The following is an 18,515-nucleotide window of genomic DNA, read 5'->3' as shown; positions in this document are numbered from 1 at the left end:
AGAGACAGCTTACACTACACTCGTTCGTCCTCTGTTAGAATATTGCTGCGCGGTGTGGGATCCTTACCAGGTGGGATTGTCGGAGGACATCGAAAGGGTGCAAAAAAGGGCAGTTCATTTTGTATTATCGCGATATAGGGGAGAGAGTGTGGCAGATATGATACACGAGTTGGGATGGAAGTCATTACAGCATAGACGTTTTTCGTCGCGGCGAGACCTTTTTACGAAATTTCAGTCACCAACTTTCTCTTCCGAATGAGAAAATATTTTGTTGAGCCCAACCTACATAGGTAGGAATGATCATCAAAATAAAATAAGAGAAATCAGAGCTCGAACGGAAAGGTTTAGGTGTTCGTTTTTCCCGCTCGCTGTTCGGGAATGGAATAGTAGAGAGATAGTATGTTTGTGGTTCGATGAACCCTCTGCCAAGCACTTAAATGTGAATTGCAGAGTAGTCATGTAGATGTAATCCAGACAATTTGGACTGTTGCTAATTTTGCAAGGAATGCATTCAGCATTTGCAATTGTGAATTTGGCCGTGAGAATTGTCTGGAATGATGAGTTCATACTAAGAATTTGTATGCATCCTTGAGGAATGTTCATACAGTACAACAGAAGATATTGTTATGTGCTTCAAAGATGAATACAGCTTTTTGGCTATTTGAGATTACATGGGCAGGAAGAGCATGTTATGACAGTGCTAAAAAAATGACTATATTCTTATCATGGGATAGTAAGTAACATAAAAGAAATAGCTTTATGATATGTGCATTTAAGGTAGTTTCATTTTCCCTATCAACAGGTGAAGAACAGTTCTTTATACATTAACTGAGTTTCATCCTTTGTGGCCATAATTCTGGTGCAGTTTTAAACTCTTATTTGAATATGCATACAAAGATTTTCCTTTTTATTAATGCCATATTCTCTGAAGAATTTACTTCTATTCTACATTAAAGTCATAAACATACTAATCAACAATGGTTAGTGTAGCGTTTATTCTTGTTAGCTAGTAACAGTATTCACTGCATTCTGAATTTAGTATGGCTCAATTTTTTTCTTTTAGAAACACACGCAAATACTTCTGACTATTCAAAATAACAACATCAGCTACAGTTAATTATACAATTCAAACTGAAATGTTTAAGTTCAATGAAATCACAATTTCCAAAGAAATCTGTGAGATTTTGGGTAAAGTTTGTGTCTCGTCTCTTCAGTAATGGCTTATGAATGGTTAGTAAAATGTTTGTAAAGTCTTCATAAATATGAGATGACACAGGGTGGCCAAAATAGAACTGGACTGGAAAATATTTGAGACTGAAATTAAATACATTGGCCAAATTAATGAACAGAACATGCCACAAATTGCCACCCTCTCTCTCTCTCAAACCAAGTGTTGTTAATAAAGAAAATAGACAATGTGTGTGCTTGTTTCTGTTCAACATATTGTTGACAACCTTTAATTGAAATATCAAATTGAGTATTTTGATATTAATTGGCCTCTGTCAATGTTAGTGGTTTTGCTACTTTCCATAAGTAAAGTATCAGTATCCACTGAAGTCTTGCATAAAGGTGCATTTTTAAATATTGTAATACAGTACTGATAGTATATCTACACACTGTAATGTGATCCTTACAATCACTTTTTTACAGTTTTATTACTCAGTTGTGGCAAATGAAATGCACCGAGAGTGAAGATGAGCAAAATGTGGAATTGCAATTGTATTAAACGTTACAATACTGATTGAGATTTTATTACACTAATATTCATTGTTTAATATTCCAGGTTGAACTTGGTTTGCAATGACCAAGGGCATAAGGTATATTGTGTTAGTAACACCACTAAGTACTACAAAGGGATTTGAATTCTGCCTTGGGGGATTATCCTGTACACCTGCTTCCTGTGTTTAAATAAGTATCTAATACTCTTTATTTGTGGAAAAGCAATTTCTAAGTGGCCTGTGTTTTAATCAGTGATTTTGTAATACAGAAATAAAAAGTATTGCAAACATACAAATCTGGTATGACTGATGATACTACATAGAAAACCTATATATTAGGAGCCCATAGTGATTAAAAATTACTTGTATTTTATGTTTTTTTGTGTAAACATACTGAATTCTGTGAGCTATGTAACACACTGAGGAACATGTACAAGACAGTTGCACCCTAGTTTCCTGTAGTCAGAACACAATTAAAATGAAACCAGTATTTTCTTGGCCAATGGTCTCGACACAGTGGTAACACCAGTTCCCATCATATCACTAAATTTAAGAGCTATTGGGCTTGGCTAGTACTTGGATGGGTCACTGTCCGGGTCTGCTGAGTGCTGTTGGCAAGTGGGGTGCACCTAGGCTTTTGGGGAGGCCAATTGAGGAGCTGCTTGACTGGGAAGTAGCAACACCAGTCACAAAAGCTGTCAAAGGCTGGGAGAGTGATGTGCTGACCACATGCCCTCCATACGTTGGGCCTTCAAGGCCTGCTCGTACGGTGATTTTTTTTTTTTTTTTTTAAGTATTTGTTGAACACGCTGGAACCATGTCAGAAATAATTATACATCCATTCACTATTATATCAAATGTTTGTTGATAGTAAATACTGGGACTGAGAATAGCTAACTGAAAATAATAAAGATACAGATGCATATTTGACACCCTTAAGAAGTGGTGGTAGGGTTGGTGGGGGGCGGGGAGGGGGTTCTGTTGTGTGCGAGCACTACCTGGTAAGGGAATGTAGTTCAGCAGATGAAGCCTACTCAAAAGCAAAACTTCTAAGCTACCGTTAGCAAGACTGAAAAAGATCATAAAGACAACTCATCTCAGTACGACTAAGAATATAATTCTAAATAAAATAGAAAGAAACTTCCATATGGGAAAAATATATTAAAAACAAAGATTCTAAGACTTTACCAAGCGGGAAAGCGCCGGTAGATAGGCACAATAAATAAAACACACAAACACACACACAGAATTTCGAGCTTTCGCAACCGGCGGCTGCTTCGTCAGGAAAGAGGGAAGGAAAAGGAAAGATGAAAGGATGTGGGTTTTAAGGGAGAGGGTAAGGAGTCATTCCAATTCCAGGAGCGGAAAGACTTACCTTAGGGGGAAAAAAGGATAGGTATACACTCGCGTGCGCGCACACACGCACGCACGCACGCACGCACGCACGCACACACACACACACACACACACACACACACACACACAGAGAGAGATAGATATCCATACATACACAGACACAAGCAGACATATTTAAGGGGTAAATATGTCTTTGTTTTTAATATAAGAATATAATTGACTTGAGTGCCTAATAAGAAAAGCACCACAAGGACGACTATGGTAACTGCTGATAGTGGACAAAGCACACTGCTCAGCAAATGACTGCAGAGTAAGATGGTCACATATCTTAAACAAAAAGGTAGACAACCAGGAGCTGAGAACAAGACTGATTCTGCACAGGTGTCAAGTTATTTTGAGCTGCATGTAACATAGTGATACGTAGAGTAACATGATGTCTGTGTTCATGCCATGCTTATTGCACGTTTTGTTATAAAAACAAACTGCACGGTAAATTCAGAAAGCATATACAGGATAATAAACAAGCACCTCATGAGTGCATAACATACATTGTACGTAAATTACAAAAAATGCAATGGCCGAATGGTGTACTGTCTTTTAACCACATGCAATAAGTAGTTCTAGTTTATTTCATGATAAATAATTGAGAACATTTGACAAGGATTATTACATGACTTCCATATGTCACAGTGTTTACTTTCTATGCAGTGACTGAAATTTAAGTATTACATTATTTGACCATCTTTTCATATTTACTGTTACTGCTGCTACAAATCCATGAAAGGGGAAACAATTACATTTCATAGGACAGTATTACAAATATTCAACTATATTAGTAAGAAACAAATACACAGAATTAGGATGAAAACAAAGAGCATACAATGTAAGCTTGCTTGTGTGTGTGTGTGTGTGTGTGTGTGTGTGTGTGTGTGTGTGTGTGTGTGTGTGTGCGTGCGTGCGTGCGTGTGTGAGCAACTGTATACCTGTCCCTTTTTCCCCCCAAGGTAATTTCACGTTTCCCTCTTTCCTGATGAAGCAACCAGGGGTTGCGAAAGCTTGAAATTTGTGTGTGTGCTTGTGATTGTTATTGTTTCTATCAACGTACCAACGCTTTCGTTTGGTAAGTTGATATATGTCAGTCCTGGCATACTGTGACAGATCAAGCTGACATCCTCCATCTACTCTAATTACACCCCAACTATACAAATAACTTTCTCTCTTTTCTGTCTCTGGGCAACTTTTGGTTCTGATTTTTAGTAATATTCATATGAGATGTAGGCCTAAATCTACACATTTTTTATTTAGGTCAGATTTCATTGTTTTGTTTAAAACCATGTTAATTAAAAGTTATGTCTGATTAAAAATTTTGCTATAGTAAATGGCAGTGAAAATATTTTGAGCTAACATACATTTGGAAAGGACAATTCTACTCATTGTAAAGACTAGCAGTCCAACTTTTCATCAACATAGTTAAAATCTTGTGGAAATATTTAACTTACAAGATAATTATAATTAAAGTTCAGAAGTAGCCACATTTTACATTGCAGATTTTGACTCTGTGCTTAATAGATTTCATCTTTGACCACTATACTTCTGTTACTCCAATTGTTAAGCACAAGGTGGCTTACTTCATTAACTGATTGAACCATTAGTTATGGATTTTGGTTAATCTACAGTGATGTTCAATATTGCACTGGTATCCATAAATGCATTAGTGCCAATGCAGACACACAAAATGATTCCAAGTACTTTTTCAGATTTTCCAAACAAGTTCATGAAATAATCACACTGAGTGGTTGTAACAGTAAGATCTGCTTATATTAGTGACTTTGACACAGAAATGTGGAATGGATGAGCGCACTCTATGAATTCTTACATTGAGATTTTAAGGTGAAAATAGATAATAATCACTCTAACATGGAGAAGTTACTGTAACGATTACTAGGAGCTAAATTCATATTGTTATATGAAGAGAACAATGTTGAAATTAGTGGCAATGACATTATGGGGAAGCAAGACAGATGATTGCGATATAAATAAAATTGGATTGATTATTTTATTCACACAATGTGCACTTCTGTGTGGGTTTACTGAGCCTCTTGAAAATTTCACAGGATAGTAGTTTTAATTTCTTAATTGTCAAATTACTCTGGTAACAAACTATTTTCTAGTTCAGAAAATTTGGGGCAAGAAAATTATAGCTACAGTTATGATGATATAAAGATACTTAGGCCGAAATAATATTTTCCGAGTGATGGAAAGTTTAATTATGAATAACTTTTCACAAATAATAAAATGTTTACTGAAAGAGTGAAATGAGGACTTCCAAATAATTTATGTCATTTTGGAAATAAACAATTGTTACTCCATGATATGTTGCTGAGCATATGGCTTCTGAATAAAGTAAATTTCAGATTTATCTCAAAAGAGCATGTATAGTGAAAAAGTAACTATACCATTGGCATTAGCAGAACTCTAACGGATGAATAATGACTTTTACTGAAACACCACATAAATAAGATTTTTGGTGCTTTAGAGTAAATGTAGAACTACTACCAGCATAATATAAGGCAAAAGCTATCTAAGAAGTAGAGCTGTAGCAAATCGTGTTATTTGAACTTGCTAAAGTTTCAAGTTCCTCATTTGTACAGTAGAAGCATGTCTTCTGCTGCCCCCACCTCAAAAAAGTGAGTCTACAGTTCTCAAATCGAAAATGGCGGACATAAATCAATGTTTATGAAGTTACTGTTGATTGCTTTAGCACTGCAGATAAGCTAGCTGGATTATGAAAACCTACCAAATTTAATGAAATCTTTAACCCAGCACATAACTGCAAGTTTCTGAGGAGAACACAGTATTTAAAATAATAAAATTCTGTATAATAATGATAGAGCACATGTGTACACAGATCTACAAAAGCAAACTTAGTGATAGTGGCATACGACGGCAGCCAAATTAATATGAATTAATACCAAATTGAACAAACATAGAAGAAACTGTTGTAAATAAGGGTTCACTTTTATAGCCCTTTATATACTCTCAGAGAATGATCAGTCTGAAATAACAAGCAGATGAGGAGGAAAAAGAACAAAACACATGACAAGTAAGAAGCTGTACATTATTGGCTGAATGTATTACAATTGGCTCATTATAACTTATACACATTGAATCTTTGATGAGATTTCTAGGACAGATGGATTTCAGTATTTCTTCATTCTATCAACATTTGGTATTGCTAGAAGTTATGCTGTCAAAAAAAGAGAGGTTCAGTAACATCTGACTGCAAACCCAGAACTTTATGGAATATTTCCCCGCAATAAGAGAGAAAAGCAGGTTCAAGTCACGGTCAGGCAGAAATTTTCATGTCACTAATAGGTATTACATTTATTCCTAATACTGCTGATGTCTAACAGCTCAGAGTAAGTGAAGAAATTTTGATAATTGAATATATTATAATACACATACAACATTCCATGCCCACAGTCAATCACAAAATATTTTAATTTCATACTTTTCACATCTTTACTTTTGAAGCCATATAAGCAACTCAGTCAAAAAATATTATCCTTGCACTTACAATCATAAGTGGATGGACCAATAAACACTCTTCTCAAAAGTGTTTGCATTCCTCTCACCTCCCCTCCCCCTTCCAACACACACACACACACACACACACACACACACACACACACACACAAACACAAACACACAGTGCAGAACATCAGCAATGATTCTGTAGTTACTTTCTCTGGTTGGGGATGGGTGATGGGAGCTGGGATTGTGAACAACACACTTATCAAATGGAACAATGTAACATATGTAAGACACATAACCTTTTTTGCAATAAACAAATTTATTTTACTACAGCTGTTTTTAACATGACATACTTAAAACATCTCATTCATTACAACAGTCAACTCGAACACACGAGATACAAGTGTAATCAACTTTAATAAACATAACAAGAGGTTTTCACAGTGGAATGTAAACCATTTCATTTTCTTCATGTTTCTATACTACTATTGTTCATGCCATCACATTAATATACACGGTGAGTGAGGAGGAAAGGTACATGCTTTGAGGGGTGATACTACTGGTGATTCTGAACAAAAACCCTCTAACAAACATATGCCCTTTTCTTAACCATCTCTGAGTAACCCAATGGAAACTACTAGGAACGGGAAAGGTGCAGGTGACGGTAAATTAAGATACTGTAATGTTATGGTTTGTTTAATTGTATATGTTTCCTCACAGATGATCAGTCCATCGCCAACTTCAATGTTGCTGCTCTTGTAGACAGGTGCTGTGTCACCGATCGGAGCTCAGTTTTGCAATCCTTTACTTGGGCACAAGCATGTAAAATACAAGTGAGAAGTTCCTCTCTTGTGTCCACACTGTGATTGTAGATGTTGCTCTTCAGCCACCGCCACACACAGTAATCCAATGAGGTGAGATCAGGTGACCTCTGTGGTCAAGCAATGACTCCATGGCAACCGATCCAATGATCAGGATATGTTGTGCTGAGATACAGACTGTGTAGAAGCTCCGTCAAGCTGAAAGTACATACAAGCTCATGTTGCCGAAGGGATATCCTCCACGTATTCTGGTAACACATTTTGAAGATACTCAAGATACTGTATCCCAGCAAGACTGTCATGTAAAATAACTGGACTGATGAGTTGGTCATCAAAAATATCGCACCACACGTTGACTGAGAAACATCACTGAAAATTTGTTTCCACAGTAGCATGCACATTTCATGTTGCACATATTGTTGATTCTGTTTCAGGTAAATGTTGACTCATCAGTGAACAGAATATGTGGAATTAATTGCTCACTGACAATGATCCATTAACAAAATTCTTGTCGGGAGTCAGCATCTCCTTCATGTAGATGTTGTACACTCTGCCCATGAATGGGATACAGACTGTACTCATGTTTGTGGAATATTCTAGAGCTAGTAGTAGTGTTGTGTTCCACTACTTGAATAATGTTCTCACCTCCATTAAGAGTTTGTTGTATAGGACATTCAGAGACAACATTTACACTGGGAAGCATACCACCCGCACACAATCTGTGAAACACCCTGCTGCCTGTCACTCTGCGATTCAGAAATCGCTGCTGGTATTCTCACACAGCAGCTCTGAAATTCCCATTGGACAAACCATAGACCAACACCATGTCAGCATACTCTGCATGTGTGAAAATTCGTGGCATTTTGACTACACTAAACTGTATTCATTGTTCACATAACAGCACTGTTGTACCTCGCACTACGACAAGCACTGTCAGACTGAGACTTTGTTGGTTTGTGGGATTGAAGGGACCAGACTGCTACGGTCATCCATACCTTTTTCCAAAACTTCAACCACCCACACAGAATAAAAACGAACAATGGAGATGACAACAGGCGACACAGTACAAGAAACACTCAGACAGAGACCAGACATAAGTAATTAAAATCACACAGAGTCTGACAGTGGTTGGCCAACCATAGAGACAAAAAAGGAAAAGCCTACCACCTAGAGCCACACTAAAAAAAAAAAAAATAACCCAGTCTAAAATCGTAGGCCAAAGGCCAGACTCAAAACAAAAAATTACAAACACTCAGATTAAGTGATAAAAGACCACTGCACGAATAAAACGCAAAACTAAGCCTGCCACAACAGTGTCATCTGTTAAAAGGACAGGGAGCATGCAGTGCAAACGTATGCCTGAGCACAGCTAAAAGGGGACAGGCCAACAAAATGTGGACCACCGTCAAAGCGGATCTGCAGCAACATAGAGGTGGGTCCTCATGGCTGTGCGTCATCTGGGTGTGCCCAATGTGCAGCCGGCAGAGGACAACAGACTCCTTCCAATAGACCCGCAAGGAGGAGAGCCACGCACCGCTAGCCTCCTTGATGGCCTGAAGTTTGTTTGGTGAAGGCAGGGTGCACCATTCTTCAACCCAGGTGCGAAGTACATTCTGCCGCAAAACTGCCCTGAGATCACTCTGGGAAAGCCCAATCGATAAGGCTGGTGCATCGACATCCTGTCTGGCCAGCATGTTAACACGTTCACTGCCCAGGATGCCGACATGACCGACATGATAAAGACCACAGAGTGGCCGTAACGGGCAAGAGTATGGAGGGACTCCTGGATAGCCACCACCAGACGAGAGCGAGGGAAACATTGATTGATAGCTCATAACCTGCTCGCGGAGTCGCTACAGATAACGAAGGACTCACCTCAGCAGGAACGGATATACTCTAAGGCACGAGAGATGGCGACCAGCGCAGCAGTGAAAATGCTGCAGCCAGTCGGCAATGAGTGTTGTTCGTAATGGTCCCCTAGAGTGAGAGCATAACCGACACGACCAGCAACCATCGAACCATCGGTGTAGACAATGCCAGAGCCCTGATACGCGGCCGTATAGATGGCAGACTACAAGCTCACCAGATTATCGGGGGTAGAGTGGTCTTTATGGAACCCACCCTGAGATGGAGCCAGAAGATCCAGAGACTCGAGTACCTAACTCAACCGCCGGCTCACCATACATTGGAGTAACCTGCAAAGAATGTCGGTGAGGCTAATGGGGCAGTAGCTGTCGACCTCCAGTGGGTACTTGCCAGGTTTCAAAACGGGGATTACAATGCTTTCTCACCCACTGCGACGGGAACGCACCCTCAACCCAGTTACGGTTGTAAAGGTCTAGGAGGCGGCACTGGCAGTCCACTGAGAGATGTTTGAGAATCTAACAGTGGATGCGATCTGGCCTGGGAGCCATATCAGGGCAAGCGGCTAAGTCACTTTGGAATTCTCACTCGCTGAACGAACATTGTAGCATTCAGGGTGGCACGTGTGAAATGAAAGGCTCCAACGTTCCAACTCCTCTTTAATGGAGCGGAAGGCCTATGGGTAACTCACAGAAGCAGACCTCTGAGCAAAATACTCTGCTAAGCAGTTGGCAATTGTGTCGGGGTCAGTACAAACTGCTCCATTCAGTGAAAGCACAGGGACAATGACGGGAGTCCGATAGCCATAGAGTCGCCTAATCTTGGCCCAAACCTGCGACGGAGAGATATGGAGGCCAATGGTGGAGACATACCAATCCCAGCACTCCTGCTTGTGTTGGCGAATGATGTGGCAGGCCCGTGCATGGAGACGTTTAAAGGTAATGAGGTATTCTAATCAGGGATGCCGCTTGCAACGCTGGGGCGCCTGCCTGGGATCTTTAATCGCCTCCGCGATCTCTGGCGACCACCGAGGCACAGTCCGCCACCGAGGGGTCCCAGAAGAACAAGGAATGGCAGATTCTGCTGCAGTAATGATGCCGATGGCGACTGAGTGAACCACAGCATCAATTGCGTCAGTGGAAAGAGGCTCAAAAGTGGCAATGGAGGAGAACAAGTCCCAGTCAGCCTTATTCATAGCCCATCTGCAGGGGCGCCTAGAAGAGAGATGCTGTGGCAGTGACAGACAGATCAGAAAGTGGTCACTGCCGCACAAGTCATCGTGCACACTCCATTGGACAGACGGTAAGAGGCTAGCGCTGCAGATCGAAAGGTCTATGGCTGGGTATGTGCCATGCGCCACACTGAAATGTGTGAAGGGACTATCATTTAAAAGGAAAAGGTCGAACTGTGCCAATACATGCTCAACGGTGCTGCCTCGGCCTGTTGCCACTGTTCCATCCCACAGAGGGTTATGGGCGTTCAAGTCGCCCAGTAACACAAAATGTGTAGGCAATTGGGCTATCAGAGCAGCCAGTACATGCTGTGGGACATCAACATCTGGTGGAAGATACAGACTGTAGACATTAACAGCCTGTGGCATCCACACTCGAACAGCAACAACCTCTAAAGGTGTTTGTAGAGGGACAGACTCGCTGTGAAGGGAGTGAAGGAAATAGATGCAGATGCCAACAGACCCCCTTTCGTAAGCTGCCCTGTTCCTATAATAACCCCGACAGCCATGGAGGGCAGGGGTGTGCAACACTGGAAACCAAGTTTCTTCAAGAACAATGCAGAGGAATGGATGAAGGCTGAGAAGTTGTCTGAGCTCAGAAAGATGATAGAAAAAACCACTGCAGTTCCACAGGAGGTTGACATTGTCCATGTCTGAGAAAGGGAAGGCAGAATACGCCGCTGATTCACCTGCTGTCACCAACTGAGCACCTGTGCAAGTGCTATCCATTGTGGCTAAGGGACTGGAGAGATCTAGGTCCTCCGCGGACGCCAGGATCTCCACCTCATCCTCAGACGCAGAGCCTGCAGTGGGAGGGGGGGGGGGGGGTGCCATTGCTAGTTCCTTGGTCTTAGGAGGGGTCTTTTTCTTGGACTTCTCTCGCTGCTCCTTGGGTCTCACTGGCTCGGAGGGCTTCACCCATTCAGTCTCCGGGACGGAGGAGGATTGCGAAGCCCTACGAGGTTGAGCTTCTGTGCATTCAACTTAGCTCATAATCACTCCAGCAAGATATGAATGACTACCCTACATTGCATGTCATACGCCCTGAAGCCACCCATTCCGACCAGGGGGCCTCCCCACGGGTGCCACCCAGCTGCAGCAAAGGCCACCTGGCAGGATGGCCATTGACAGGAGTCCCAATGCCCCAGAGGGATGGGAATCTATGCCTTGGCATACGTGGGGAGTTAACGGAGCAGGCAGAGCGATCCTTGTGTTGTCAGGGGCAAGAACCAACTGGGTACATGGCGGCCCCACCACAACGGACTGGCTACTGTGCTGGATATTAAGTGCAAAGACGTCCATGGTCACCGTCTGCAAAAAACAACACTGCACAGTGCATAGTGGTAATGCACCCAGGAACGTATCCTCCCCCAAGAGATGGAAAACGAGTGGGACAGCATTGCGATGATGAGAAAGCTGACTAAAGTTCTCAATGCACGACGGATACAATGCACCATGTAAGCCGCCCTTCACCAATTGGCTCACTCTTCGGAAGAACTTGGAATGATGGAGGTCAAACCCGAGAGGGGACCATCACATAAGGCCGAAACTTTTGAGACTCCTTTTAGTCGCCTCTTACGACAGGCAGGCCTACCACGGGCCTATTGTTACCCCCCCCCCCCCCCCCCCCCCAACCCGCACGCGTGATTGGGGGGGGGGGGGACACTGAGACTTGAGGTAAACAACTGCACCACGTTCAAGTGAACTGCATACTGACACGATTAGTAAGGACGATGCTGCATATTTCCGTTCCTATTTGTTTTCATTAGTTTACCGATAAATGGTAAAGAAAAGGTCTGAAAAAGGAGTTCTTTGTTCAGAATCACCACTAGTATCACCTCTCAAAGCATGTATCTTTCCTCCTGACACACTATATTACAGATACATTAATTTGGCACAGATTGTAAAATATGAAATAAAGATCTTGAGTATTGGCCATGGCCTATTCTTAGTAACCATCCCAGAACATACGGGGTGGTGGCAGAGAAAGTTTGGTTGTGCAATTCTGTAGTCATGTGCTGGTGTGGTACTGGATTTGCAGTGTGTTTCTGAAAATAAATCAAATGTATGTTGAATGAATTACTGAACATCTTTTGATTGAACCTGGCAGTAATGGAAAGAACAAACATAAGTAGAATAACATCACTAATGTTAAATTAGAAAAGAATCAAGAATGTACAGATCAGTAATATGAATTTTGTATTTAGCATACACCACTCCTTCGTCAATGAGATGCAAATCAATTTCAAATGAAGTACCTAGGAGTACATTTGCACAAATATTAAGTTGTCAAATGGTGACTTCAGCCAAGTTCGACTGGGTATATAAGGCTGCTAGTTCCCGGCAGATGTCGAAATTCGATCGCTTGGCGCCACAACACCCGACGCCACAGGAAATTACTGTGCGACGTTCCGTGATCAATCTCACGGAGAAGATTTTAGACGATGCGACGCTGTCAGTTTTGGGCAAAGGTCTTAATTTTGCACCTACACCAAGTGCAGTACCTCTTATTAGTTTTGTAAGTGGTGTTGAACAAGCTGTTCGTCGCCTTCCTTTGGACGCTGCTGAAGAAATAAGAAGGGAAACTAGTCGGGTTCTTCTGAAAGCGCCTCCCCAATGCAGTAATATAACCGCTCAAGAAAGGGCTGCACTACGGAACATTCGACAAGATCCGGAAGTAGTGGTGCTGAAGGCTGATAAAGGTAATTCTACCGTTTTGTTACCTCGTGGGTTGCATTTAGAGAAGATGTATAGTCTACTGAGTGATACCATGTACAGGAAGATTGATCACGACCCAACAGCACGTGTGCAACGGAAGACGTGTGCACTTTTAAACTCTTCGTCGTTAGCTCCAGAGACCATCAAGCGGTTAAGACCACATGGCAGCGTACCACCGAGACTGTATGGTCTTCCTAAAGTGCATAAAGAAGGTCTGCCTTTATGACCTAAAGTGAGTAATATTGATGCACCCACGTATGATTTAGCCAAACATCTAGCTTCCTTGCTGAGACCATTTGTGGGCAAATGTTCACATTATATACGGAACTCTGCTGATTTTATCGATAGACTGGGGTCTCTCCACTTAAGTAGTTCGGATCTTCTAGTGAGTTTTGATGTAGTTTCCCTTTTCACAAAAGTACCTCTTGGGGATTCCTTGTTTCTAATTGGTCAACAGTTTGAATCGGACATCACTGCTTTGTTTCGACATGCTCTTTCCTCAACTTATTTTATGTTTAACCAGGAATTTTTTGAACAGTCTGACGGTGTCGCCATGGGCAGCCCTCTGTCCCCTCTGGTGGCTAACCTTTTCATGGAGGATTTTGAAGAGAGAGCACTTGAATCAGCGGTTTGTAAACCTACTATTTTCTGGAGGTACGTCGATGATACTTTCATAGTCTGGCCCCACGGAGAAGAAAAGTTAATGGAGTTTTTTCATCATCTTAACTACATCCATCAGAATATTTGATTTACCATGGAACTAGAGAAAGATGGTGTCCTTCCATTCCTGGATGTTCTGGTTAAACGGAAGAGTGACGGCTCGTTGGGACACACTGTTTACCGAAAGCCGAGTCACACTGATTTGTACCTGCATTCTTCCAGTTGCCATCACCCATCCCAAACCATGAGTGTACTTAAAACCCTTGTGCACAGGGCACACACGGTGTCGGATGCAGAAAATTTGCCTAAGGAACTTGCACATTTAAGGACGGTGTTCAGAGACAATGGTTACTCGACCCGGAAAATTAACAGGACCTTCGCAACTAGAGCCAGGAACCGGGAAGTGGATAAAGAAGGGAGTGCGCCAGCCAAGTCCCTAGCTTTTCTTCCCTTCGTTGGTAATATCTCTTTTAAAATAGACAGGATTCTAAATACTTTTCATGTGAAAGTTGTTTTTCGTCCGCCTTCTAAGATTTCAGATTTGCTGGGTTCGGTGAAGGATGATCTGTTGCTGCGGAAGGCGGGAATTTACAAAATACCGTGTCAGTGCGGTATGGCCTATATAGGACAGACAACACGTACTGTGGAAGAGCGTTGTATAGAACATCAACGTTGCACCCGTCTACTGCAACCCAGTAAATCTGCAGTTGCGGAACATTGTATTTCTAAGAGAATCCGTTGAAATACGCAGTGCTGGAAATTTAATGAACCGGGACAGTGGTTACCAACTGAATAATGCATGGAATCCCGTCATCACAGAAATTTTCTCGAGACGAAGACGCCAGAAGACATCGATACCTGCGGCCAGCGACAATACCGACGGCACCTGAGTTTCGCAGTTCCACCAGCGAAAGGCGCTGTTGCTGGGTGGTGTGGTTCTTCTGTCTACGCGACTGCAACGCATGCGCGGCAGTACTATCAGCGTACTAGATAAGACGGAACGGAGAACGTCTTCGTCAGTCCTCGTTCGGCTCACCTGAAGATGGCTGGCAGTTGTCCAGCCGAAATATCGTGCGAAGAAGTTTACGACGACCGGCTGCAAGCCCGAAATCTATTTGAACAATTGATTCGCCGGGAAAATTTCAAATTTTATACTTACTTGCTGTATGTTAAATGGGAGCTTTTCAAACGTCTTCACACCATACTACATAACTTTGTTAGATCCTAGGTAAGGATTTAAAGTTTACACGAAAGCCATATTTCTGTCTTGTATTGAGAGTGCAGATCGTAGTTCAGCTTGAACTGGTTTTTCACAACTACACTACACCTTAACTAAAGTAACTCTGTGATCATGGCAGTGGCTAGGAGTCAGCCAACTGCATTTCTTTCTTGGAACTATGTGCCTGCCATAATCACTAATTTATTAGGCACCACACAACTTTCTCGGGCACACTAGTATGCATGGGAGTAGAAGAACTAACTGCTTCTCTAACAACCACTGCCGCTAACATACTTCCCACTGCCACTGACGACGACAACAATAAAAATAATCTGGATGTACGCTTGGTTGGTTTGAAACGGGAGGGGGAGAGGGGGGCGCTCAAACTGCTAGACCATTTGTCCCTTGTTCCGATTAAAATAATTCCACAAGGGTGGGAGTAAAATAATCGAGACATTCAAAACACAGCTCAGCTGGATGAAAGGAGAAAACCACAAGAATGAAAAAAAAAAAAAAAAAACACTAAAACGGACAAAATTGGAAAAGAAAAATACAGAGGTACAAGAAACATGTAGAAGAGAGCAAAACAAGAGAGCAGGTTACCATGCCTGGCAGATCATGAGAATAAAAAGGAGAAGGTAGCAACTCTGCAACACATTAAAACGTCCATCCTATAATCACTAGTGTGAAGGACACAGAGGGGCAAAGGACAAGTGATAAAACTTAGATCAAACGATAAAACCCACCCTCATGAATAAAAAGTAAAACTAAAGCTGCTGTTGAGGCATTGTCACCCAACATTGAAGGTAGGGTGCTGAGAAAGTTAAGAGTCCACTGCAGAGCAGCTAAAAGTGAGCAGTCCTGCAAGAGGTAGACAACCGTCATTGGTAAGCCACAGCGACACCTAGGGCGATCCTCACGGCGGAGATGGTAACCATGCGTTAGCCATGTATGGCCAATGTAGAGCCGGCAGATGACAACTGATTCACTGTGAGACGACCACATGGAAGATTTCCTCACATTCACAGACTCCTTAATGATATGCAGTTTGTTGTGCATACCGTTATGTAATTCCACCTCCCAAAGCCAAAAAACCCTGCACCGTAAGACAGAACACAGTTAACTTTCAAACATGACCATCTCCAGAAGCGGTTTCTGTGTAGCCTGTTTGGCCAGAATGTTGGCAAGTTCATTGCCTGGGATTCCAACACGTCCTGGGGTCCACACAAACACCATTTAACAACGGGACCGTTCCTGGGGCATAGATGGATTCCTGGATCGATACTACCAAAGGATAACACTGGCTGATAGCTTGTTGGCTGCTCAAGGAGTCAGTACACAGGATAAATGACTCCTCAGGGCATGAACGGATGTGCTCAAGAACACAAGATACAGCCACCAGCTCGGCAGTGAAAACGTTACATCCATTGGACAAGAAATGCTGTTTAATATTTCCTCCATGGACATATGTGAAGCCAACGTGCTCATCAGCCGTCAGTGTAAACTACTACATGACCTCGGTACATGTCAAGCATTGAGAGGACGTGGCAGCGGCGAGCTGCGGGGTTAACTGAGTCCTTAGGACTATCTGAAAGGTCCAGGCAAAGCCGCAACCTAGGTGTATGCGGATGGACCTCAAGTATAGGTGGTAAAGGCAAGAAATGCAGATCGGAAACACAGAATCAGACACAAACTGCAATTGGAAGCCCTGACCTTGGCTGCAGATGCACTGCCATGGGTGGGTAAAGAAGACAGTAATTCGGACGTGCAGGAAAACTGCGAAAGTGTGCAACGTGACTGGCCAGCAGTTGTGCACGTCTAACATGCAATGGAAGGACTCTGGCCTCCACCAGGATGCTGGTCACCAGACTTGTTCTAAAAGCTCCTGTCACTGGGCTACTGTCACAATGGTCTCTGGATGTGTTTTGCTCCATTTGCACTGCATGTACAGCTGTTGCTCACTCTAAGCACGTGGAATGTTGTATACAACCAACAACCCTGCACCAAGTTGTCAGCCACCAAGTTATTTTAATCAAAATTTATAAGAAATAATAATCATTCATCACTAAATTTGCCAAATGTTCATGAAAGTTTTCAACAATGGCCACAATAGTTTTATTATTTTCCTACTAAAATAATCTGACAGGAACCAAAACAGTTTTAAAACTTTATGGTCTATCTATTATATATATATGGGACACTGTGGCTGTGATGAATAAAGGTTTCCAGAAATTACTGCTATCAGCTGTATTTTGTATTATTTTTCAATATTTATTTAACATGGCCAGCTTTGAATCACTGTCATCAGATTGTACATATTATTGCATGCTCGCAGCATTTTTGGAGTTGGGCAGCTGCGCTGTGGCCAAACATGAACTGTACTTCTCACCACATTCAGTGCACACATTTTCTCACATCTTGCCATGGCTACTGGGCCACAAACAGGACTGACAGCATACTTATATTCACTCTGTCCTACAGCAGTTTCTTTTCAAGAAGTGCAGCTAAGATCTAAAAATTGTCCATCTTAACACTGAAGTTCTTATACTTATATCCTAAATCACTTAATCCCTAATGGTACTTATGATTAATAACAAAGTGTAAATTTAGTAGACATTGATTTCATATTCGAAATTTCTTAATGTCAGCCGAGACATTTTTATAAACCTCCACCTACTATTTCAGCATCTTGTTTTACAACTGCAAATTTCCCATAGTATCTCGGGTTTTCTTTCCTCCACGTCTCCTTCTGCTTCAATATTTCAGTACTGAGAATAAAGTTCAAGAACTCAATTTAAATGAGAGGAAACTCTGAAGAAGCCTACCAACCGCGATTACAGCAGTAGTGAGTTGCATACAGCACACCTAAAAAACTAAATCTGCTGTTTATAACGCTCATCAGTACAACACTGCACCTTGGATACGTACGTCACAGTATGAAATAAATCATATACATTTATATTCCAAGGGCAAATACGATATTTTCACTGCAATCATTTTAACTGTTCAACTTACTTGACTCTCAGACTGTGAATGTATATTACGTTTCCTATCTCCAAAAATTCTACAACCATTTTCCAATCCGATTTTCGTCATAGTAGCGTGAAGCATATGGCTGAATGATCTAGTTTCTACTACTGTTCTCTGTAGCATCACAATCCTGACGAAAACAATGACAAACAGTCAAAAACACACAGCTTCCCGCCCCCAAAAAATTTCGTGTTCGAAGTAATAGAAGACTATCGTAATAGTAACAACTAACAACGCCATCAACTGAATGTGGTAACTTCTGTGAACTGCGTCAGTTCCCGTGTTTCGCTGTCGCCAAAGTCATGTTCTTTCGGTTCGTAAATCTCATATTTTATGGACAAAAATTTTAAGAAATGAAGACTTTG

General features: G+C 41.8%; 1 protein-coding gene across 2 annotated transcripts; it reads right to left on the bottom strand.

Annotated features, from left to right (window-relative positions):
- Nucleotides 1-6,914: 6,914 nt before the first annotated feature.
- On the bottom strand, nucleotides 6,915-18,396 carry LOC126336312 (uncharacterized). Of its 2 annotated transcripts, none has more exons than XM_049999852.1 (2): nucleotides 18,136-18,396; nucleotides 6,915-12,571 (listed from the first exon to the last, which is right to left on the bottom strand). In XM_049999852.1, the coding sequence occupies exon 2, from the start codon at nucleotides 11,355-11,357 to the stop codon at nucleotides 10,248-10,250; it is 1,110 nt and encodes a 369-aa protein (XP_049855809.1). In that variant the 5' UTR covers nucleotides 11,358-12,571; nucleotides 18,136-18,396; the 3' UTR covers nucleotides 6,915-10,247. The 2 variants fall into 2 exon arrangements, with proteins under 2 accessions (XP_049855809.1, XP_049855810.1); XM_049999853.1 differs by lacking the exon at nucleotides 18,136-18,396 and adding an exon at nucleotides 17,798-18,125.
- Nucleotides 18,397-18,515: the final 119 nt, after the last annotated feature.

This window comes from Schistocerca gregaria, chromosome 2 (assembly GCF_023897955.1).
Source record: "Schistocerca gregaria isolate iqSchGreg1 chromosome 2, iqSchGreg1.2, whole genome shotgun sequence".
Taxonomy (NCBI): Eukaryota; Metazoa; Arthropoda; class Insecta; order Orthoptera; family Acrididae; genus Schistocerca; species Schistocerca gregaria.
This window is presented reverse-complemented; position numbering and strand designations above follow the sequence as displayed.

Bases quoted from the DNA above. Each gene is read 5' to 3' on its own strand.
- LOC126336312 (XM_049999852.1), bottom strand. From the start codon at position 11,357: ATGGCACCCCCCCCCCCCCCTCCCACTGCAGGCTCTGCGTCTGAGGAT.